The sequence below is a fragment of the Pelophylax lessonae genome (genome assembly GCF_965119305.1).
Source record: "Pelophylax lessonae genome assembly, chromosome: 3".
Taxonomy (NCBI): domain Eukaryota; kingdom Metazoa; phylum Chordata; class Amphibia; order Anura; family Ranidae; genus Pelophylax; species Pelophylax lessonae.
Window position 1 is genome coordinate 595,565,829 of NC_138770.1, and position 26,003 is coordinate 595,591,831.

A 26,003-nucleotide genomic window follows, 5' to 3' on the forward strand; every position below is an offset into this window, starting at 1 on the left:
GGCGGGTCAATAACTGCAGACAGATGCAGAATAATAATTTGCAGCTTAGCATGGGAATGCTGTAGACAGGACAGCACTGATCCTGAGTACTGGTCCAGTTAAAATAGTCCATTTGGTGCCAATATTTGTCACGGGGTGCATGTGCTTTTTTTTTCTTTGTATCCAATGTGATTAAGTAAAATTTTGTACAATTAATGTAATTGCTTTTTTTTTTATATATATAGATATAGAGTATGTGTGGATTGGTATCACAAAAAATCTTTACAAATGAAAATATATGGGATGATGGTACATTAAAACAGGATACTGATTCAGGCCCATATGCCCAACTTCAGCCGGGAGTGTCTTAGCAACATCTTAGCAACAGGGCTGGACAAGAGGGGTACCATCTTTTGGAGTTTTTCAGCCAGGCTTTTGGAGGTACAAAGAAAGCTTACCCCAAAAGCTGGGGCATAATTAAACTTTAGTCAAAGCTGCATGGCTTGTTTTTACTTACAAGGGCCACTTACTTGCACAGGCTATTGTTTGGTCAAAGTGAACTAAACTTTTGAGGCTTCTGTAGCAAAATTCAATTCAGTCTGCCAAAACCAGCACTATACAGACTTATGAGACATAAGCCCTAAGTCTGCTGATTTAAAAAAAATCTATAGCTCTTTTGTAGAGCTTAATTACAGTAGGTTCTCTACTGTGGTTGGGAATAAGGCTGGGTCTGTGTTGCTTATATTAGATTTTGTGTATTTGTATTTTCAACCTATAAATTCCTTCAACAACGATAAGGATTTTCTTCCAAGCTCGATGGCTGCGTGGCTGACCTCTGATCACAGCTTCCCGTAGTAACTTTTCTAGGTTCTTCATATCTAAAAACAAAATACAAAATATTTAAATTTAAACAAAAAAATGTAGTTAAAAAATATTTATTGTAGTCGATATATAGCAACTTTTTAAATTGTTGTACATCAAAGTATTACCTCGAATGTGTAAAAAAGAAAAAGCTCATACCAAAAACTAAAACTATGACCACTTTCATTTCAAAATATGCCAAAAGAATATATAAATCTTGAAAACATTACCTTGCTACTCTGGTGGCCTCTGTGTTACCTCTTTAAGGAGCAATGGACTGATAAGTATCCGTATCTCTTTACCTCACCATGGCTTATGGGCACTTATAGCCTTTACTATTGGATGATTAGCATGTAAGCAGGTTCTGTTAATGTTGGTTTAGAGAGTTAGCGGCTGGCCCAGGCTGGGATTGAAAGGTTAAAATGTGTTTGCTCAGTTCCCAGACTTTTTGGTCACAGCCAGCCTATCTGTGTTATAGCAAGGGGGAAGGCTGAGGTCCAGGGCTCTTGGTCAGTTATTTTCTTGTTCTCAGTCCATGGCACTGGCACTGCTGCACCTTGAAGTCTGGTGAAGGTGCTGGGGTTTCCAGAGGACATTCAAGTCACTGAGAATACCAGCATGGACTATCACCTCATGGAGGTATGCCTGGGCAGCCACACAACTGTATTTAGGGTTAGGAGTTGGACTTGTTTACAATGGATTATAATGTTGAAGTCTCTCCAGTAAAGTTACATTTTTTTTTTTAAATCCAAAAGGTGTTTATTAAAAACAAAAAAAAACAAAAAACAGAGAAGGGAAGGGAACGGGTGAAAACATTCACAGCAATGACAATCGGGTACATACATACATGTTGAAAAATACCGCACCCTCGCAGGGGTCACATCTCTTGGTGAGAAGAAACAGCATAGAGCAATACAAAAACAGGAATAATTACAGTAGTGTTAAGATAATAGAAATGGCCGAACCTACTTAGGCCGATATAAACATAAACCAAAGCAGCAATGTATCAGGATAAACAGGGTTCGGCATAAGCGCAGGAAGAAACCTCCCCACAGCAACCGTGTGAAAGTGACACCCCCCGAGAGCACCACGCCCACGTGGCCATCATACCCATATCAGAATCCAAGGGATAGAGAGATACCGGGAACAGGTCACCACCACAGTAAAGGAACGGAGGAGCCCAGTTCCCAGAAGGACAACAAGAGAGGGAGGGAAAAAAAAAAAAAGGGGGGGGAATGGGTCGAACAGAGAGAAGGAGAAAAAGAAAGGGGAATACAGGAAGGGAAGAAAGAGGAAGAAAGGGAAAATAGGAGTTCAGGTGAGAAAGACCCCATTACAGCCAGGATGTCTACCAACAAACTAAGCCTGCAGAATACGATACATAAGCAGCTGTGCAGGTGCTAGTCCCGGGCAATCCAACCAATCCTGCCAGATTTTATAAAACTTTGTGGCTGCATTACGATGGCGATACGCTAGCTGTTCTCTTAGCAGAATATAATTGACTCGTGCCACCCACTGTGCCAATGTAGGAATCGTTGGACTCATCCAATAGTTAGCAATCAGTTTCCTGGCCAAGTATAATAGCCTATGCACCATTATATATGCACCAGGGGTAAACGGTTCCGGGTCTAGTATGCCCAACAGACACACCAGAGGGTCAACCGGTATAGGTGCATGGGCAACTTGTGAAATGCATTGTGTGACCTGAGTCCAATACCTAACCAACTTCGGGCAGCGCCACAGCAGATGTATGAAATCTCCCCTGTGGGAATCACATTTAGGGCAAAGAGGCGTATCCCGCCTACCCCACTTATGCAGGAGGACTGGGGTACGATACGTCCTATGGAGTATAAAGAGCTGGGAAAGCTTGTGGGAAGCCGACAGAGACACCGAGGGAAGGGCCTCTAAGGCCTGATCCCACTGATCTCCGCCAATATCCCCCAGATCCATTTCCCATGCCGCTCTACACCGCAAGGAGGCCGGGTCCTGTATACACGAGAGAAGCCATTGGTACCTAAGGGAGATCAGTCCCCGTTTATCTTGAGCCCCAATCACTGAGTTCACAATCGTCTGGTCCGCCTGTCGTATGGGGGACAGTCGCTGCTGGGTCTGAAGGGCATGGCGCAGTTGGAGGTAGCGATAGAAGTGTTGGCGAGGGAGATTAAATTCAGACTGAAGGCGGTCAAAAGGCTTAAGCACAGAGCCCTCAAACAGTTGGGCAAAGTACCTTATACCCCTGTCCCGCCACCCCAGAGAGTCTTGCAACCTAGCGACCTCTGGAAAGGCCGGGTTGTCCCACAGTGGCGAAAAATCAAAAAATCCGTCCGAGTGTGACAACACACGCAGTTCCCGCCACAGGCGACGCAACAGGGTCGCCGTGGGAGCACGGAACGGCAATGAGGGAAGATCCATCTCCAAAAGGGACGCCGCTGAGAGAGGTAGCCTGGAATTAGTCAGAAGCAGGGACTGTGGGTCCGTCGAGGACTGATCCCCCCACCCCGCCAAGTGCTGCAACTGAGCTGCAAGAAAGTACATCCGCGGATGGGGTACTGCCAATCCACCCTTATCCTTGGGGTACTGAAGGGTAGACAATTTAATACGGGGCTGCTGCCTCCGCCAGACAAGGTCACGAAACTGGGACTCCACCCGCTTAAACCAGGACACTGGGATCCACATTGGAGAATTATGAAAGATATACAATAGCTGGGGGGCCCAAATCATTTTAATTAAGTTCACTCTGCCAACCACCGAAAGTGGCAGCTTACTCCAGCTCTTACCCTTAGTACGTTGCTTGTCTAAAAGAGGCAGCAGGTTCAAACGCAGGTACTGAGCCGGATCCGGGGAGACCATCACTCCCAAATACCTAAAAGTGTCTGCCACACGCAGACGACCCAGGGCCGGTAGAGAGGGATTGGGTATGGGGTCAAGAGGCATTAGTATGGACTTATCCCAATTAATAGAAAAACCTGAAAATGAGCCAAATTGTGCTATAAGAACCATAAGCGAATTAAGGGAACCCTCAGTGTCACCCAAATACAGAAGGGTATCGTCCGCATATAGGGACACCTTCTCCTCCAGGTCACCCCTCCGGAAACCCACCACAGCTGGGGAACACCTAATGAGGGCCGCCAACGGCTCTATCGCCAGTGCAAACAGCAGGGGGGACAGAGGGCACCCCTGCCTAGTACCCCTGTAGAGGGGGAACGGGGAAGATAGTTCCCCATTCACCCTGACTCGCGCCCTAGGTGCTGAATATAACGCCTTAACCCAACCAATGAAGTCATCGCCCAGGCCAAAGCGAGAGAGGACCTCCCACAGATAAGGCCACTCGACACTATCAAATGCCTTGGCCGCGTCCAAGGACAATATGGCTCTATTACCCGGGTTATCAACTGGAATTTGTAAATTGAGATAAAGCCGCCGTATATTAATCGCCGTGGACCTGCCCGGAATAAATCCAGACTGGTCTGGGTGAATGATGGAGGTAATGACCTTCGAAAGCCGGTTAGCAAGAATACGTGCGAAAAGTTTTATATCAGTGGTCAACAGGGAGATCGGTCGGTAGGAGTCGGGGTATCTAGGGTCCTTCCCTGGCTTGGGCAAGACAATAATAATGGCTTCACTCATGGAATCCGGCAGGACCCCCGTCCGCATAATATCCTGCATAGTGGAGAGGAGAGCCGGCAGAAGGACTCGCCCATACCTAGAGTAGACCTCAACCGGAAGGCCATCCGCTCCCGGTGCCTTATTATTAGGTGCCTGCCCCAACGCATCTGTCAGTTCAGACATTGTAATCGGAGCACTAAGGGGGGACTGACTATCCTGCTGCCGAAGCTGAGGCAGGGAACACCCGTCCAAAAAGGAGGACAGGGCCGCCCCCCGGCCCCCGCACCGGGACTGATACAGATCAGCATAAAACTGCCTAAAGCCCTCAAGCACCTGAGGAGTGGAGGAGACCACCTCCCCGGAGGGAGAGACAATCTCCGTCACCGAGCCAGGATCCTGTTGAGACCTGGCTACCATAGCCAGCATATGCCCAGTGTTCTCGCCCTCCTCAAAGTACGTTTGTTGCAGGAAATATCGTTTCTTCTCAGCCGCTGAAAATACCACTGAGTTATACAAAGCCTGCGCCTCCAGCCAGGCCTTCTGCGCAGAGGGAGAGGGCGAGGCTATCATAGCCTCCTCCCTACGTTACATGTCATCACGAACCGTTTCCTCCCACTGCGCAGAATTACGCTTAACCATAGTAATCCCTTTGATAATTTGACCACGCAAAAAGGCCTTAAGGGCTTCCCACACCACCGCAGGGGAGGCAGAACCCCTATTAACAGCCAGGAAGTCTTCCAAGGCCGGCGCAATCGGATCCGGCTCAGGGAACAACGTCAGCCAGAACGGGTTCACCCGCCACAGCCCACGAGTCCCCGAGCCCGGAACCGAAAACCTAACCCAAAGCGGGGAATGATCGGACACCAGGCGAGGCTCGTACGCCGAGTCAGTCACCCGGGGCCTCATAGAGTCATTCCCCAGGGCCAGATCAATGCGTGACAGTCCTCCATGAGTGGCCGAATAGCAGGAATAACATTTAGTGGAGGCCTGCCTGTCCCTCCAAACGTCTCTGAGGCCCAATTCCGTCAAAAACTTAGCAAACGCCGTAGGGCGTGAAATAGGGGCGGGTCCGTGATAGGAGGGGTGGAATTTGTCAAGTGCCGGGTCAAGATAATTATTGTAATCCCCCACGGCCAATACTGGGGTATCGGGGTGGGGCGCCATAAATTGTGCCAATAGACGGAGAACCTCGTGGGAGAAGGGTGGAGGGACATAGACAGCAGCCAAAATACACAGAAAACCATTAAGTTTGCATAATAAAAAAACATATCTCCCCAGATCGTCCACCCTGCTGCGCAGGCACACAAAAGCCACCTCCCTGGACACCAACATGCTCACCCCCCGCGAATACGAGGAGTGAACAGAATGGTATTGAACAGGATATGCCCGAGAGCGTAGCAAATGCGTGGAAGTGCGCACCAGGTGGGTCTCCTGTAAACAGACAATAGTGGGCTTAAGCTTCCTAAGATATGCAAATACCGCTTTACGCTTAACCCCATCCGCCAGGCCCCGAACATTCCAGGACAAGATTAATGCATTAAGCTGTGAGAGCTCCATGAGTTAACAAAAACACAATATAAATGTAACAGCAGAATTCCCCCAAACCACCTGACATACCACTCCCCACCGCCAACCATAGTTCGCCAGAACAGAGTCTCCGGGAGCGTGCGCACTGAGTGCGTAGGTAAGTAGAGAGGGAAATGCAGTCCACGCCAGCCATCTGCAGCCGGAAGAGTCCTAGGCCTGAGAGGTCTCACCTGAAAAAGAACATGAGGTAGGGAAGGGGGGAAAAGCAGCAGTGCAAAAAACAAAGTCAAAGGGGCCAACAGGGCCCAGTAGTAAACCATTCTCCGTTCCACGGAGTCAGCATGTCCCCGCAGGACAACAGGATAGGGGCACAGTATGCAAAGGAACCGCATACAATCAATCCGGGGGGAAACACGACAGTCTCGCTCAGCCGAGCGGTGATCCCAAATGTAATACCCCTATTGGGGGGTAAAAAACACCACCTGTAGAAAAAAAAAGAAAACTTGGAAACGGACAGTCAGTGCTCCGCATCATAGACTGAAACTCAAAGCCAGTAAAGGATAACAGCGTCCCCAAACTCAGGGGGGTGCCTGCCGGGCTAGATGACGTTCCTCCCTATCCAGCCAGTTCACAGCGGCCTGGGGGTTGTCAAAGAATTGGGTCGAGCCATTCGCCACCACCTTCAATTTGGCAGGATAAAGCATGAAATATGGCACATTCAGCTTACGCAGCCTCTTCTTAACATCCAGAAATTTAGCTCTCCTGCGTTGCACTTCAGCAGAAAAATCAGGGTACAGAGAGACCCTGGCATTATCTATAGAGAGATCAGCAGTGGTTCTTGCTTTATTCAGGATGACATCGCGGTCCTTGTAATTGAGCAGCTTGAATAGAAAGGGTCTGGGGGGGGCTCCCGGCGGAGGAGGTCTAGCAGGGATCCTGTGGGCCCGCTCCACGGCAAACATAGGGGAAAAGGAATCCTTGCCAAAGGTTGTCAGCAGCCATGCTTCAATAAAATCCACAGGGTGTTTCCCCTCCGCCTTTTCAGGGATTCCCACGGCCCTCACATTATTCCTACGCAAGCGGTTTTCCATGTCCTCCAATCTGGCTGCATTAGCTGTAGTAATAGAGTGGAGAAACTGAACATCCCGCTGTAATGGTTGCCACTCATCTTCTATAGTACTAACCCGGCCCTCCAATGCAGCTGTGCGATCCCGCAGCTTCTGCATGTCCTGGCGTACTAGGGACAGTTCTAGTTTCATGCCCTGAACTTCACCAGCCAATCTAGCGATGTTAGCGTTGCCAGTGGTGACCGCTGAAAGGATATCCCGCAGGGTGGGCTCCGAGTCAAGGGTCACGGAAGGGGAGGTAGGCCCCAACTGCAGCGCCGCTCCCGCCTCAGGGGGGGCCAAAGGCCCAGAGTCCAGCGACAGGAGAGGGCCAGCATCTCCCAAGTCCCCCGAGGTCATATCCACATCCCCCACATCAGCCTGACAGAGAGGGGGAGCGAGGTCTTTACCTGGAGGCTTTGCAAACAGGCGCTGTGCGGCCTCCTTCTGCTTCTCCTTTGCCGAGCGGGTCGCGGCGCCGCCATCTTGGCCGCCAGGGTCCGCCGCCGAGCGGGACTTCGTGCCGCGGGAGGACATCCGTCCGGATGGAAATAGTGGCCCGGCCGGCAAGCAGAGGATGTGGAGAGGTGATCCTGAAAGTTGCAGGTGAATCGGGCACAGGATGGCTGAGATCAGCAGGAGAATAGCAGGATACCAGCGGAGCTACTGTGGGACACGTCCGCTCACATCACTCGTCGGCCACGCCCCCCCCCAGTAAAGTTACATTAACTGTTCTAAGCCTGGCATGAAGTTTCTCAAAGGGGTGCATGTGGGTTCTGGCATCTACCCAGTTCCCTACTGGTGCAAAGTAATATGGCACCAGCAGGAATACTTTCTCCCAGGGTTGCACAGCGTGGCGACTGGGGATGAGGCGTGTCGCTCGGACACAGACCTTTCCTGATCAGGGTTAAAGAGCCAGGGTACAGTACCAGCTCATCAGAGTACCCGAGTACCTGTCACCTGCTTATCAGAGTACCCAAGTACCTGTCATCTGCTTATTAGAATACTCAAGTACCTGTCAACTGCTCATCAGAGTACCCAAGTACCTGTCACCTGCTCATCAGAGTACCAGAGTACCTATCTCCAGCTCATCAAAGTACCTGAATACCAGTCATCTGCTCATCAAAGTATCCAAGTACCTGCCACCTACTCATCAGATTTTCTGTCTCCAGCTCATCAGAGCACCCGAGTTCCTGTCAAGAGCCCATCAGAGTACCTGTTTGCAGCTCATCAGAGCACCCGAGTACCTTTCACCTGCCCACCGGGGTACCTGTCACTAGCCCATCAGAGTACCTGTCTCCAGCTCATCAGAGCACCCGAGTACCTGTCACCTGCTCATCAGAGTTTCTGTCTCTAGCTCATCAGAGTACCCGAGTTCCATGTCACCAGTCCATCAGAGTACCTGTCTGCAGCTCATCAGAGCAACTGAGTACCTGTCACCTGCCAACCAGGGTACCTGTCACTAGCCCATCAGAGTATGTGTCACCAGCCCATCAGAGTACCTGTCTCCAGCTCATTAAAGCACCCGAGTACCTGTCACCAGCCCATCAGAGTACCTGTTGTGCAGCCCAGCAGTACCTGACGCCAACCCATTAGTACCTGATGTGCATCCCATTAGTACCTGACTTGTTATTTTAATTGTTTCAATTTATGCATTATTAAAATCACTGCTCCTGTAAAAACGATCGTTTTAAAAACATACATGTCCCACAGTGCAGTACCCGGGTCCCCATACATTTTTTATGGCAATAACTTGCGTATAAACCTAAAACGAGGACTTTTGATTTTTCATGTTCATGTCCGTAGACTTTAATAGAGTTCTCATGTTCACTAGAACTTTTTCCCTGTCCGAGATGTTCTGATGCGAACCGAACAGGGGGGTGTTCGGCCCATCATCCTGCTTAGTCACAATTAACAGTTCAAAATGTTCTATGTAACATATTGAAACCTTACTTTTTTGAGTTAAGGTTCAATTTATATTTAGATATCAGTCCCTCCAAGTGATAGCAGCACAGTGGCTAAGCAGTTAGCACTTCCGCCTGGCAGCACTAGGGTCATTGGTTTAAATCCCAACCACGACACCCCCTGCAGGGAGTTTATATCTTCTGCCTGTGGGGGGTTTCCTCCCACACTCCAAAGAAAAGGTATTAGGTTAATCGGTTCCTGTCTAAATTGGCCCTAGTATGTGTATGTATGACCTAAGATTGTAAGCTCCTTAAGGGCGGGGACTGATGTCAATGTATAATAAATATGTAAAGCACTGTGTAAACTGACAGCGCTATACAAGTACTTATAATAATGGCAACCTTTCATTGAATTTCAGGGTAAATTTCTTGGGTAGCAATGGAGATGTTCAGACAAGCCAATCATTTTGTAGATGACTCTAGATCTTTCCTATCAATCTTATTATTTTGTTTGTAGTATTAAATAATTAAGGACTTGGTAATAGTATACTTACTGTTGTGCTGGAAAACTCGAATAGTTGCTCCCGAAAGCCTGGCTCCTAGAATCAAAGATGTGTGGTTTAACTCATCACTTAGAATAAGACATCCCTGCAAAAGAAGATATTATGTTAGTTTGGCTTTGTAGAAGTCAGTTAGCAAAACATTTTTCTTTTTTTGCCAAACAAGGTATTAATTTCAAGGAGAAGTACAGCTGGTTTGGCTGTTCTCCTCCTATGGATCACAGGAGTGCAGTTCGTTCTGCACTCCTCTGACCCATTTTCAGCACACAGCTGACGTCTGCTGTCTGCTGACGTCACAGAGCTGCTCCAGGCATGGGCAAGATCATAACAATGGAGTCGGTATCCGCCCACATGCCTGGACTGGCACCCAGTTCAGCCTCTTAGCGAGCCACTCAGAGCCTGAGCCGGCCGCTCCTGCCCCCTCCACAGCCCAGCGCTCCAGTGAGTAAGGGGGGGGGGGGGAGAGCAGAGAGTCAGTGACCGCGAGAGCCTGCAGGGGACGGATGCTGCATCCACCTCGGTAAGTATGATTGTGGAAAAAAAAATTCCCATACATCTCTTTTAGAGAAGAATGTCCCCACCCCATCCTGTCCAGCCAGGCAGTTTGCTTGGATAAGGGTCTGGTATGTAATTTAGGGGGAAACCTACGCCGTTTTTTAAAAAAATGTTGACGCTGTTTTTTTCATGTTTTTTATCTGTATTGCCGGGAGCCGACAACACAGCCGCGAGCAAGTTTAAATGACATTTTTTCCTTTAGAAATGTCAGTATTGCTACAACGGCTACATACATTGCACAGATGCGCCACTTTACAGGCACATTAAGGGGACCCCCCAGGCACGATATTTAAAGGAATTTTTCATTTTTATTGTTTCACTTTAAGCATTATTAAAATCACTGCTCCTGTAAAAACGATAGTTTTAAAAAATTGTTTTTCCATTGATTCATGTCCCCCAGGGCAGTACCCGGGTCCCCATACATTTTTTTGGGCCAATAACTTGCATCTAAGCTTTTAAAATTAGGACTTTCGATTTTTCATGTTCGTGTCTCATAGACTTTAATGGAGTTCACATGTTCACTAGAACATTTCCCCTGTTCGAGGTGCGAACCGAACAGGGGGGTGTTCGGGTCATCACTAGTCACAAACAAAATGCATAATTTTTTAAACACGTACAAAGAAATAATAATGGTCATAACAATAAAATTAAAATACATGGAAGTGGACTGGACTAGGATGGACAGCATTTTAAGAAAAACACAAAAGCAGTGCTATTTTTATTAACAGGAAAAAAACCCTCTGACCTTCCAGTCAACTTTGGTGTCGCTAGTGGACGTAAGTGGCTGTAGTTAACATTGAGATCCTACATGACAATCCAAATAAATGATGTGCTGTGTGTACAATGAGCCATGTACAAAATGTAAGCAAATTTGGATAAACGAGTTTTAAAATAACTTTTCTTTAGTTCTTGAAATGGAAGTAAACCCTTTTTTTGGCACTTGTACCTGCAGGTAAGCCTATAATAAGGCTTACCTGTTGGTAGAGTGAATACCTCCTAAATCTGCTCAGTTTAGTAGATAATCACACTGCATGCAGCCAGTCACTTCACCAGCGCATGCGCTCTGAAGGGACGGTATACCTGTGCCATTCCTTAAGAGCTCTTTGCCGCGGTCCTTGACTTCCGCGGGCATGATTGACGTTATCGTGGCACAGCCCATCGGGCGGCCTAAGGGTGGGAACATGAAAGGAAGACCTGGTGAAGATGGAAGCGCCTTCAGCATTGACAGAGCACCACTGAAGTGCTTCGTTCCAAGGTAAGTATTTCATAATGTGCTAGTATGTGATGCACCTTTACCTTGCAGGGTTTAAAAACAAAAACAAAAAATATCCAGTTTACTACTGCTTTAAGTTACTTTTTATACTCACTAGATAATCTGTCCAATTATCAAATTAAATTGAAAAAACTGGTAGTATTGGTCAAAAAAAAAATCTAACATTCATCAGTACCATAGAGATTCAAATGAAAATGTTAAACAACAATTTGGAAATAATTAAATCTTTAATTATTTTAACTGTTAAGAACTAGTCAACTTTTGTTTACTTTAAGTAAAGTGTAGTAAGTACCTTGCCCACCAGTGCTGGAATATTTGTTGAATTTGTGGCAAAGCCCATGCTGAACACCATTGCTGCTTCTACATTGAGAAACTCCGCCACCAAATCCTCCAGCTCTTGATGTTTAACCAAATACCCTGAAAGGGAAGATTGAAATTAGCACAAGATATTTGCCCTTATAAGAATACTGGGCTTACTTATGAAACTGTCTATAAACTGGCTTGTACCATAAGAAGGTAATATTTTTTTTTTAAAGTCTAAAGTAGGTTATCTAAAAAAAAACTTCCCAGTTAAAGGACATTTAAGCTCCACACTTGACTTGAAAGACCTCTTTGGACAGTATTTAATAAAAAGTTATCTTTTTACAGTCTCAGTCTTATTAGATAAGAAAAAAATAATAGAGTAGTGATAAGTGTTGTAGTAGCTAATATGAAAATTCAACTTTAAATTAAAGCGGAGTTCCAGCCATTTCCGTGTTTATTAAAAGTCAGCAGCTACAAAAAGTGTAGCTGCTGACTTTTAAAAAACACACACTCACCTGTCCCAGGGTCCAGCGATGCGGCCATCCGAAGCCTCTCTTTACTCCCTCTCCTCTTGGCGGCACCGGCATCACTAGTGTGGGCATCCGGCAGTGGCAGCTTGTGACTTCACAGCCGGGTGCGCACTGCGCATGTGCGAGTCGCGCTGCATCTCCTGGATGGCCAGGCAATCTTCTGGGACCTCTGACGTGTCCAACAAGATTGCAGGGAGGGAGGGGGAGAAGAGAACTTCCGCTCCTGGGTGCCGTGGCGCTCCGTGCAGAAGTGGGAGCGGGTACTTGTCAAAACTTTGTACCCGCTCCCCCCCCAAAAAAAATGATATGCCAGATGTGGCATGTCAGGGGGTCAGGAGTACTTCAAGCGGATGTTCCACTTTTGGGTGGAACTCCACTTTAACTAGGTACCTCAAATAAGATTGCCTTTGGATTATCAAATTGTATGCAAGATGTTTTCTATATAAATTATATAGTAATAAGCCTGTTGAGCTAAAAACAGGAATTTTAGCTGAAAAAACAGTGGTTTTGGTGCCAAGATCTTGGTACAGGACAGGTAGCTCTGAGCACTGATGATTCAAGTGCTAGCTAAGGGAAGCAAATCGCTACAATATTATTTTATATTTAAGTTATATTAGATTATATTTAGAAAAGTTAAATTTAGCTTTAGGAATTAAAGTGTTTGTAACCCTACAATAAAATAGTGATCCTGTTTCTTTAAATCATATTATACAGCACAGTGCTTGTGCTGTGTAATTTTGCCCACTGTATCACCTGAATTACCTGGCTGATCCTGCCTGGCTCTGGCCTCTCCTCTGAAAACTGACCACGGTTTATCATGGCTGCTGAGCCCTGACACCATGGTCAGTTTACATGCCTCCTTCATCCACAGCTCTCCTGTCTCTTCTCCCCTGCCTCCCTACCTGTCAGCTCTAACAAGTGCCTGCCCCTTCCCTCCTGCTGCTAAAATTACTCCTAAATTTTCACACAAACTTCTCTGTTTGCTAATGACAAGTGTCCCAGTGTATGTGCTTTATAAATAAAGTGCAGTCTATACCTGATTTCAGAGTGCCACTCAGCACTCACGTGACCAGCCACCTCTCCTCTCCTTTCCTCCTCCTGACTGACGTCAGCGGGGGAATCTTGGCCCCCTCTGGGGAAGCTGTCAGATCAGGAGAGGGAGAGCCAGACGGTCACGTGAGCGTCGAGCGGTGCTCTGAAATCAGGTATAGAACAGCATTTTATTTATAAAGCACAGGCACTGGGACACTTGTCATTAGGAAACAAGGAAGTTTGTGTAAAGATAACAGAGTGGCTTAACAACCACTTTAAGTTAGGCCTTAACATATTGTGTTGTTACCATATCAATTTCCTCACTACAGTCCAACTAATACAGCTTCGAAAAGTTTGTGATTAGATAGTAAAAGATTATTAGCACAGTGATGAAATCATCTTTGCAGTCTCTCTTCCAATCAGCATTTTTTTTTTTATTCACAGTACTCGGTAGGTCAGAAAAGCCTGGTTGTCTAATAGAGACAAAAATAATTTTACTGATTTTATTTTTGCCAATTCAAATTTAAAGAGACTGATAAAGCTGATTTAATGAAAGTACACTGCATTTTAAAACCATAGACTCTTCTTTTTCCTACTATTTAATTCCAGCCATTGCTGGAAAAAAACATTCTGACTTTATCACAAAGGAAACTGAACTCTCACCAATGGCGTGCCAAACATTTTTATCTGCGGTTGGCAAATGTATTATTTTTCTGTGGGAATCTAATTGCACATTTGAAATATTATGAATCACTGAATTTTTGATTTTAGCTACAATCTGAATGTTCTAGTAGAAATGTTGACTTAATATGGAAAAATATTTACAATGAAAAACACTTTATTAGAATGATTAGTATAATAAAATTGTTAAATTAGGTTAATTCAAATGTTCAATAAATGATGCTGGTTTGTTTAAAGAACCATTATGTAACTAATTATATTTTATTGTATTTTTATTATTTTTTGAAATAACATCTTTCACAGTGTATACATTTATAAGTATTTTTTTTATTTGATCCCTGTGCTTTTGGAATATAAGTTAAAGTTAATTTTAGGAAACAACTAATGAATACTCAGGTTTCATTGCTGACTATTACCTAGCTGCTGCCTGGAGCACCACAGTTCGCTATTTACTTTAAAAACCAAAATGTTTTTGGCTGTGCTAGACAACATATTACTGTATGCAGTAAGAAAACAATAGGTGAATGTTTAAAATGTATATAAAATACAAGCAATATCTGAATGTATATGATTGTATGAGTTTGTATTTCTTTTTTTTAATTATATAGTGTTATACTGGTGAAATTTCCATTTTGTATACAGCACATATTGTAGAAAATTATGGATAAGATTTTTTTAAGATCAATTACTTTACAGCACCTATAATGAGAACACCGGGGATTTACATGACTTATGGTATGGTCTACTCTTCCCTATGATGATGCAAAATACAATTCAGGCCTTTCTTCCTTTTTTTTTTTTTTTTTATAGTTTTTTCCAGCTTTGTAAATATATTGTCATAATAAATTTCAGATTGAGTTTAAGACTTACACCACAGTAAAACATTGTGATCATCGTTCATTTCATTCCTTCTATTAGGACATTATTATTTTCGTGTCTGCTTTGCACTTTGTGGAATTGCTCGCTTGCAGGTGTGCTGCATGTCCTGTTCCCCCCGGTAGCTGTGCCAGTTATTTCTTTCCCGAGAGCTGCGATGCCGATCCAGCATCCACTGTCTCTGCTTGTCTCATCCTGGATGGGCAGCGCCAGTGAGATGCATTGACGTCGGGTACAGCGTGGAGCGCATGGCACTGGCTTAGCCAACATGTCATGGCACGGGATCACGTGATGCTGTGAAGGGACTCGCACTCCTGCGCTGTCCTTTTCCCTATGGCAACCGGGGATGGTGGGGTAATTTGTCTGTTCTGCCCTCCCCCTGGGCATCCACCCAGCGTTGGGAGGGATCCTGTGATGGGCCTGCAGGCTTATAAAAGGAGGGCTCAGACACCAGTCTATGCAATTCCTCCCAGGTGTTTGGACACACGCTATTTTTGGTCAGCATTATTTTGATCCTGGTAGGTAAAAACTCTTCCCACCTCCAATTTCTCACACATGTTTACTTTTTTGACCCGATTTGACCTTGCACTACTGGGGCATTCCCATGCACTGGTGTCACTGCCTCACCAAGTTGCATATTATACTTTATAACACATATACTTAGTTTCACATGTGGATTTTTATTGAACTCAGCTGTGCAATTCACTTTCATCATTCCTAATTGTACCATGTGGTTGCTCTTGGCCATTCAATCATTACTTTAATACTTTCTCACCAATTTTTTTCCTTTTTCATCATTTTTATTTTTAACTCATTGTGCACACTATTACCCATATACACTTTTTCCAGCCACCATCCTGGCAGGCCATGTTGGACGGCTCTGTTTATCCGTTCTTCCATCTGTCCTGTTTTGCACTGCTGGCCCATTTTGAATCCTTTACCCACAGCTATTATTATAATATATCTTTTAACTATTTTCCTTTACAGATTATGTCTATGCAACAACCCCTGAAGAGTGAGACTGAACTCACGGAATGCGTTGGGTCACCATAGATGCTATGACACATTTACTTTGGACTATTTGATTACTGTATGTAATCATGTAATGGATTTGTATATTTGGGCCAACTGTTTGGCATTATGACCCCTTTTCCCAGTTCTATTGCTGGCATATATTCAATAAATATGTACTATGTTTTATTACTGGCTGTGTGGCACTTCATCTAAAGTCCCAATGGGTAAAACTTTGCATTTGTTTACACCACAGTAAAACATTGTGATTATCGTTCTTACCCATTTCTTGTCTGCTACTACATATTCCAACTCCATATGCCTGCAGGATCTTCTCTATTGTCACTAATGACTCTCTATTATTTTCTGCAAAGCCAAGATAGTTATATGATCCCATGTTGATTGCATCCTTAATGACATTTCCAGTGTACCTAGAAAACAAAAAATATTTTATCCATACAGCATTTTTCGTAAGTTTATTTAACCATAAATGAAAGTGCATAGATGTTTCTGTTGAATAGCAGAACATGTCACTAGTTATTTGCTCACCATTGTTAAAGGGTAACTCCACTTTTGTGATAAAAAATAGCATTACAATTGCGACACAAGTCATATTGTAATTGAACGTAATTAAAAATTACCTTTCCTTTTCAGTCTGCAGCGCTGTAATTTTCTGTAAAATGCAATGCAATATGTCAATCTGGAAATGTCCTGTACACAGATAGTGTACAGAGCGCCCTCCAGAAATGTAATTTCATGCTTGTGTTATTGGCTTACTGATTTTCCCAGAAGTCTGCACTAAGATACAAGTCAGATTTTGGGCATCCCCTGCAACACAAATGTCATTTTTTGGTGAAATACTCCGAAAGGGAAATCCCTGACATTTTCCCCATTAGAAAAAATTACCCAGAAGGGTATTTTTTTTTCTCAACAAAAGCGGATTTACTCTTTCAGGCTATTGTAATAGGCCATACATTTTTCACATGAAGCACATACGGATGCATCATATAAAATGAGTTAATTTATTTCAGTATGAAAAGAGTATAGCCACAATAAATGGGGCCAGTTATTGTGGCTATACTCTTTTCATTCTCTACCTTTCCTATAGCAGCTGCAGTCCTTTATATAAAAATATTCCTTTATCCTATTATTCATTTAAAAATCTAATCTTACCATAGAGCATACCTAGGCGCGAGGGATATAAATTCCAAGTATATTTATTTCAATTTATTTCAGTAATTCAATTCAAAAAGTGAAACTCATATTTTTTATATAGATGTGTTACACACAGAGTGATATATTTCAAGCATTTATTTCTTTCAATGTTGATGATTATGGCTTACAGCTAGTGAAAACCCAAAATGTAGTATCTCAGAAAATTAGAATATTACATAAGACCAATAAAAAAAGGATTTTTAATACAGAAATGTTGGCTTACTGAAAAGTATGTCCATATACAGTAAAGTATGAACTCAGTACTTGGTCAGGGCTCCTTTTGCATGAATTTCTGCATTAATGCGCCCTTGCTTGGAGGCGATCAGCCTGTGGCACTGCTAAAGTGTTATGGAAGCCCAGGTTGTTTTGATGACGGCCTTTAGCTCATCTGCATTGTTGGGTCTGGTGTCTCTCCTCTTCCTCTTGAGAATACCCCACAGTTCTCTTTTCCAAAATCATCACTGACTGTGGAAACTTCACACTGGACCTCATGCAACTTGAATTCTGTGCCTCTCCATTCTTCATCCAGACTCTGGGACCTTGATTTCCAAATAAAATGCTAATTTTTCCACAGTCCATGAAGATTTTTGGAGCCATGTCATCTGCTGATGTTGGTCCACTATGTTTTATCAAGTCCAAAGTCAGAGCAGCCATCTATCAGGAAATTCTAGAGCAATTCATGCTTCCCTCTGCTGACCAGCTTCATGGAGATCCTGATTTTATTTTTGGCACCTGTCCACACTGCCAAAAGTACCAATATCTGGTTTATAATAATGGTATCACTGTGCTTAATTGGCCAGCAAACTAGTCTGACCTAAACCCCATTGAGAATCTGTGGGGTATTTATAAGAGGCAGATGAGAGGCACCATACCCAACAATGCAGACGAGCTGAAGGCCACTATCAAAGCAACCTGGGCTTCTATAACACCTCGGCAGTGCCACAGGCTGGTCGCCCCCATGCCGTGCTACACTGATGCAGTAATTCATGCAAAAGGAGCCCCGACCAGGTGCATACTACACTGTAAATGAACAAACTTTTTCAGTAAGCCAACATTTCTGTATTAAAAATCTTTTTTTATATTGGTCCTATGTAATATTCCAAATTTTCCGAGATACTGAATTTTGGGTTTTCACTAGCTGTGAGCCATAATCATCAAAATTAGAAGACAGAAATGCTTGAAATACATCACTCTGTGTGTAAAGCACCTTTACTTTTTTACTTTTTAAATTGAATTACTGAAATAAATTACTTTTTGATGATATTCTAATTTTATGAGAGGCACCTGTAAATGATAATTATGTCTGTTGAGCTGTAGTATTGCTCCATTTCCCTTATATCTATCACCATAAGAAGTCTCTTTGGTTTCTGGCTTGGTCCTATGGATATATCCTGCCTTCAGCCACTTCTAGACTGAGATACTGTCCTTTCTAGAGTATAATACATTTTTTTACACACAGGTAAGTTGGCACCCTAGCCAATTAGAATGGACCTTGGGCTAGCAAGGATCTCTCATTGGATAAGGAAACGACAGGTGGACAGTATTTAGCAAAATGCATAAGTAAGACTTATATCCCAAGTAAAGGAAGTCGAGCCTCCATAGTGAAGTGAAAAAGTGAAAGAAATTTCATCTTGGGCACTTTTCTTGACAAAGAATATAAAATAAATAGTAGTAGGCACTTTGTGGTGCTTGTGCAAGGCTTTTAGTTCCTGGTAGAGTAGAGAACAGGTTCATTTGGGGTTCAAGCTGTGTTGGTTGGCGTCCTTCCATCCCTCCCCTCGATGTGTCCAGGCACATATATATGTTTTTTTTTTTTTAAGCAAATTCTTGTTGTATACGATGTTGATACATTTTATAGTGTCCATTTGCACTTAAATAATGATAATTATTTGTTTTCTCTTCCTTTATAGAAGAAATATGTATGTTCAAAGCTCCAGAGGAAGCGTTAACTTACGAAACATGTAGAGCTGAGTTCACTCATCAAAAGTTCCAACACACGAAGCTACCCTGTTGCGGTTCGGTTACATGACCCCTGTGCACAGGAACACCTAAATACAGGGCCTTGTATGTGTTGGGTGAATAAAATGTTTATATATACAGTTTCTCTCAAAAGTGAGTACACCCGTCACATTTTTGTAAATATTTTATTATATCTTTTCATGTGACAACACTGAAGAAATGACACTTTGCTACAATTTAAAGTAGTGAGTGTACAGCTTTTATAACAGTGTAAATTTGCTGTCCCCTCAAAATAACTCAACACACAGCCATTAATGTCTAAACTGCTGGCAAAAGTGAGTATACCCCTAAATACAAATGTCCAAATTAGGCCCAAAGCATCAATATTTTGTGTGGTTTACCATTATTTTCCAGCACTGCCTTAACACTCTTGAGCATGGAGTTCACCAGAGCTTCACATGTTTCCACTGGAGTTCTTTTCCACTCCTCCATGACAACATCACTGAGCTGGTGGATGTTAGAGACCTTGCACTCCTCCACCTTCCATTTGAGGATGTCCCACATATTCTCAATAGAGTTTAGGTCTGGAGACATGCTTGGCCAGTCCATCACATTTATCCTCAGCTTCTTTAGCAAGGCAGTTGGAGGTGTGTTTGGGGTCGTTATCATGTTGGAATACTGCCCTTCGGCCCAGTTTCTGAAGGGAGGGGATCATGCTCTGTTTCAGTATGTAGCAGTACATGTTGGCATTCATGGTTCCCTCAATGAACTGTAGCTTCCCAGTGCCAGGAGCACTCATGCAACCAGAGGCCATGATACTGCCACCACCATGCTTGACTGTAGGCAAGACACACTTATCTTTGTACTCCTCACCTGGTTGCCACCACACACGTTTGACACCATCTGAACCAAATACATTTATCTTGGTCTCATCAGACCACAGGACATGGTTCCAGTAATCCATGCTCTTAGTCTGCTTGTCTTCAGCAAACTGTTTGGGAGCTTTCTTGTGCATCAGCTTTAGAAAAGGCTTCCTTCTGGAACGACAGCCATGCAGACCAATTTGATGCAGTGTGCGGTGTATGGTCTGAGCACTGACAGGCTGACCCCCCCCCCACCCCTTCAACCTCTGCATCAATTCTGGAAGCACTCATACGCCTATTTTCCAAAGACAACCTCTGGATATGACGCTGAGCATGTGCACTCAACTTCTTTGGTGGACCATGGCGAGGCCTGTTCTGAGTGGAACCTGTCCTGTTAAACCCCTGTATGGTCTTGGCCACTGTGCTGCAGCTCAGTTTCAGGGTCTTGGCAATCTTCTTATAGCCTAGGCCATCTTTATGTAGAGCAAAAATTCTTTTTTTCAGATCCTCAGAGATTTCTTTGCCATGAGGTGCCATGTTGAACTTCCAGTGACCAGTATGAGAGAGTGAGAGCGATAACACTGGATTTAATACACCTGCTCCCCATTCACACCTGAGACCTTGTAACACTAACAAGTCACATGACATTGGGGAGGTAAAATGGCTAATTGGGCCCAATTTGGACATTATTACTTAGGTGTGTACTCACTTTTGTTGCCAGCGGTTTAGAAATGAATGACTATGTGTTAAGTTTTTTTTTGAGGGGACAGAAAATTGACACTGTTATACAAGCTGTACACTCACTAATTTACATTGTAGCAAAGTGCCATTTCTTCAGTGTTGTTACATAAAAAGATATAATAAAAAATTTACAAACATGTAAGGGGTGTACTCACTTTTGTGAGATACAGTATATATATATGTAGGTCTCTTTTTTCTATAAAGTGTAAACACATTTTGTAATAAACTTGTATGGTTCTAACTGTATCCACTGCCATTAAAGTCCATGTTTGTACTCAATTATTCTCTTTTAATACTAAAAATCTCTGCAAAAATAAAAGTAAAATTAAATGTGAAACATGGTTGCAATGCTGTTTACTATATGACCGTGCAACTCCAAAGAGTCAGAACACAGTTCAAATGCACAGTCTTTATTAACACATATCAAGTTAAAAGTACGGTCCTCTACTGAAGAGTTTCTGACAAATTTGGCCTTATTTGTAGCTTTGTCAGCTATAACTAAGGCAAGGCTTGGCTGAGATATGTCAATGGGAGACTTTTTATTTTTTTTTATGTGTGTTGATAGAGACTGCATTTGGATTATATGTCCACTTTTGAAAGCATTCCAATCTCAACACTATGGTGACAATCTACTACACGAATAGCATATGAATAAAACGGTAGACCAGGAATATAGCAACAGCAGAATGATGACCTGAACGTCCAGTTGTAGTCATCTGTCACTCGCTCCAATAGATCAAATTCAGCTCCTGGTACGCTGCAGACAGGTCGTTGAAAGGCGTCCCGAAGTCTTCTGTAAATATTTCTTGTATAAAAATTTTCAAAATCTTGGTAGAGAGGCACAAAATCCTTTATTATGAAAGAATAATGGAATATTGTTTTACATATTATTTTACAGGCTTTTTTATGCACAAACTCCTATAATGTATAAATTGAATTTGTCCTAAAGTGGTTCTAAAGACTCAAGGTATTTACCTTAATGCCCTTAGAGCCCGATTTGATCCAGCGATGTGCACAAGAGCAGCAGCTCTCGCCGCTGTCTTCCTCCTCATTGGGCAGCTTGATAGCAGAGGCAGCCATTAACTCTCCCTGCATTCAATTAAATGTTATGATGAGGGAGCGGGTGGGGGGGGGGGGCTGAGTCATCCAGTCTATGTCAATAGACGACTGGGCAGCTCAGGAGCAAGCATGCACGTGTGCCCCCAGGAAAAGCCACTTTCCCTTCACTTGCCAAAGTGGAGGGGCCTATAATGGTGGGTGACCCTAGAAAAAGAAGGTCGGGGCTGCTCTGTGCAAAACTATTGCACAGAGCAGGTACAGTGCCTTAAAAAAGTATTCATACCCTTTGAGATTTTCCACATTTTGTCATGTTACAACCAAAAGCGTAAATGTATTTTATTGTGATTTTATGTAATAGACCAACACAAAGTGGCACATAATTGTGAAGTGGAAGAAAAATTATAAATGGTTTTCAACAAATAAATTAGTGAAAAATGTGGTGTGCATTTGTATTGAGCCCCCCTGAGTCAATAATTTGTAGAACGACAATTACAGCTGCAAGTCATTTTGGTTATGTCTCTGACAGCTTTGCACATCTAGAAAGTAAATTTGTTGCCCATTCTTCTTTGCAAAATAGTTCAAGCTCTGTCTGATTGGATAGAGAGCATCTGTGAACAGCAATTTTCAAGTCTTGCCACAGATTCTCAATTAGATTTAGGTCTTGACTTTGACTGGGCCATTCTAACACATGAATATGCTATGATCCAAATCATTCCATTGTAGCTCTGGCTGTTTTTTTAGGGTCGTTGTCCTGTTGGAAATCTCTTTCTGAAAAGTCTTTTGCCGACTTTAACAGGTTTTCTTCTAAGATTGCTCTGTATTTTGCTCCATCGATCTTCCCATCAACTCTTACCAGCTTCCCTGTCTCTGCTGTAGAAAAACATCCCCACAACATGATGCTGACACCCCCATATTTCACAGTGGGAATAGTGTGTTCGGGCTGACGTGCAGTGTTCGTTTTCTGCCACACATAGCATTTTGCTTTTAGGCCAAAAAAATAAATTTTGGTCTCATCTGACCAGAGGACCTTCTTCCACATGTTTGCTGTGTCCCCCACATAACTACTCGCAAACTGCAAATGGGACTTCTTATGGCTTTCTTTCAACAATGGCTTTTTTTTGGCATTCTTCCATAAAGGCCAGGTTTGTGGAGTGCATTACTAAGAGTTGTCCTGTGGACAGATTCTCCCACCTGAGCTGTGGATCTTTGCAGCTCCTCCAGATTTACCATGGGCCTCTTGACTGCTTCTCTGATCAATGTTCTCCTTGCCCAGCCTGTCAGTTTAGGTGGACGACCATGCCTTGGTAGGTTTGCAGTTGTGCCATACTCTTTCCATTTTCGGATGATGGATTGAACAGTGCTCTGTGAGTTGTTCAAAGCTTGGGATATTTTTTTTGTAACCTAACTCTACTTTAAACTTCTCCACAACTTTATCCCTGACCTGTCTGGAGTGTTCCTTGGCTTCCATGATGCAATTTGTTCACTAAGGTTCTCTAACAAACCTCTGAGGGCTTCACATAACAGCTGTATTTATACTGAGATTAAATTACACATAGGCGGACTCTATTTACTAATTAGGTGACTTCTGAAGGCAATTGGCTCCACTAGATTTTAGTTAGAAGTATCAGAGTAAAGAAGGCTGTATACAAATGCATGCCACACTTTTCAGATGTTTATTTGTAAAAAAAATTGAAAACCATTTATCATTTCCTTCCACTTCACAATTCTGTGCCACTTTATGTTGGTCTATCACATAAAATCCCAATAAAATACATTTACATTTTTGGTTGTAACATGACAAAATGTGAAGAAAATTCAAGGGGTATGAATACTTTTTCAAGGCACTGTAAGTATACCATGTTTGTTACTTTAATAAAAAAAACAAAGGTTTGTCAATCACTTTATTGTCACAACTTTGCCCTAAAGTTTGCACAATAAACAATCACCTCAGGATGGGTATAAACTCAACCTCCTCTCTATTGTTATAAATTCATGTGAACGTATTTAAAGGGGTACTTACATATATTAATAATACTAATATGATAATGTACTCTTGCTTATAACTCCCATCCGTTTATGCATAAACTTATCCTTTATTATACACATATATAAAAACAACATACAACATTTATAATTGACGCCACATTTAAAAACTAAAAACCTGGAACACCTACCCCATGCTGGCCTCTATTGGATATATCTCTATTCGTAAATATCGATAGTAAATTCCCACTTATACTTCTGTGATGCTATTGCAGCGTACCCCCATCACATATCTAACCCAAGAGGTATTTGTGACATGTGACGCAAGGGCACACATCCACACGGCACTCCAGATACTTTGTATTCAATCCTATATATCACTCCTACATGACTGCAATTGAAGAGGAAATGAGGTTATGAAGTTTCCTTGGTTGTACAGTCCATCCCCAATGATGTCCAATAGGATCCTATTCCAGATTATTTGGGGATTGACGTTTGTGACAGAGTGGAGTGGACTAATATAGTGAAATTTCTATTCATTTTAAAACAGAAACAAATGATTTGTAAATAACGCCAATCAGGTTTCAAACAAAAATTGTGAGTCTGTCCCTTTAAATCCAGACAAGATAAGATGTATGTAACACCAAGTTGGATATATATGACACTTGTGGTCTAGAGAAGACTTTATTCATATCATAAGAACTTACTGATAATTTGAATCTTCAACTCTCTCAAACAAAAAGTCTGAGAGCTAAATAGTCCCATTCACGTAGGGGTATCTTCAGTCACACACTCATATAACCCCTGTATGTGGAGGGATATACACTTGTAGGAAAGGCAGAGACACCCTTCATAAATGAACCTTGGTTAGCAGATTTATATGCTTCTTCCACTGCTCTGGCCTTTCATAGGCTAATGTGTAGCTCTAAATCAAAATGTACAGTCTCACTCCACATTTCAATCCTCTTAGCATGTAACCAAACATATCCTCCATTTTGGACAGGCATTCATATGTGAATAAGCATCCATAGAGTCACTCAGTACTTATCTTCCTGGTGTCACCACTCATAACCACGATTCCTGCAATTGCCGTCCAGTTTGCCAATGCTTCTCATATTCCTCTTGTGCAGAGAGAGTTAAAGGTGGGCCATAAGAGCAGGTTGCTATTCCATGCCTTGCCTGACCAGTTTCGCCGGTTCAACCGGCTGCTTCAGAGGCTGTCTTCCTGAGCCGGTTCATTTAAAAAGGCCTTCAAAAAATACAAGGCTGATGGGTCATTGGCAGCATTCCAACATTACAAAGAATGCAAACAGAAATGTAAGAGCGCAATCAAGGTGGCTAAAATAGAACACAAAAGGCACATACCGGAAGAGAGTAAAAAAAAAAACCAAGAAATTCTTTAAGTATATAAATAGTAAGAAAGTGAGGCCAGAATATATCGGCCCTATAAAGGACGTTGAAGGGAATCTGGCTACATACAAAGGACAGAGAGAAGGTCTGGTTAGTCTCCAGACCTTCATCTTATAGAAAATATATGGAGGGAGCTGAAACTTCGAGTTACCAAGCCACAGCTAAGAAACATAAAGGATTTAGAGAAGATCTGTAAAAAAGAGTGGACCAAAATCCCTCCTGAGATATGTGCAAACCTGGTCATTAACTACAAGAAACGTCCTACCTCTGTACTTGCAAACAAAGGTTTCTCCACTAAGTACTAAGCCATGTTTTGCTTGGGGATCAAATACTTATTTTACTCACTGAACTGCAATTCAATTTATAAAATTTGTATCATGTGTTTTTTTTTCTGGATTTCTGGTTGATATTCTGTCTCTATCGTATTATTCTCTTGTAAGTGGGCAAACCCACAAAATCTGCAGGGGATCAAATAATTATTCTCCCCATTGTACTTTTCAATACAAAGACACAGGTAGCCCAAATTTAAGGTAAATCTGAAGCATTTTTTTTAATAAATTTTGGATATAGTGCAGTTCTGGTTAAAACTTCTGTCAGTTTTCTCCATCTGCGTCCAATTGGGATGATTTCCTTTAATTTCCTGTCCTGTAGTGGACACACAGATGGCAATAAAGACTTGACCAATATGTTCAAAGTTTAAATAAAAAATGTTGCCATTAGATTGATTTTAATTAAGAGGTAATTGTTTTATACAAAAATTATTTTTCATTTTTTTGTAGATGCTGAAGGGTTAAACTACCCGACATGTTCCTTTTATCTCTTGGGGACTTATAGTGAGATATCTGCTTTTGAATTTCTTAGTCATCCGCTGTGGCCAGCATGAGTGGATGCCACTCTCCATGTTGGATTTTTTTTATTTATTTGTATTGAGAAATGTAAGAGGAGCATGGACATGTGTAAATGGGTATT

The 26,003-nt window shown here is 42.8% G+C and overlaps 1 protein-coding gene across 1 annotated transcript in view; it reads right to left on the reverse strand.

Moving 5' to 3' along the window:
• LOC309549499 (serine palmitoyltransferase 3-like) overlaps positions 1-26,003 on the reverse strand; it is a 104,457-nt gene that overhangs the window by 19,821 nt on the left and 58,633 nt on the right. Inside the window, exons 3-7 of the mRNA XM_082249833.1 lie at positions 21,277-21,431; positions 16,087-16,235; positions 11,664-11,788; positions 9,538-9,631; positions 752-857 (exon numbers count right to left, since the gene is read on the reverse strand). Coding sequence (XP_082105959.1) covers positions 752-857; positions 9,538-9,631; positions 11,664-11,788; positions 16,087-16,235; positions 21,277-21,431 — 629 coding nt within the window. The remainder of the gene's footprint in view (positions 1-751; positions 858-9,537; positions 9,632-11,663; positions 11,789-16,086; positions 16,236-21,276; positions 21,432-26,003) is intronic.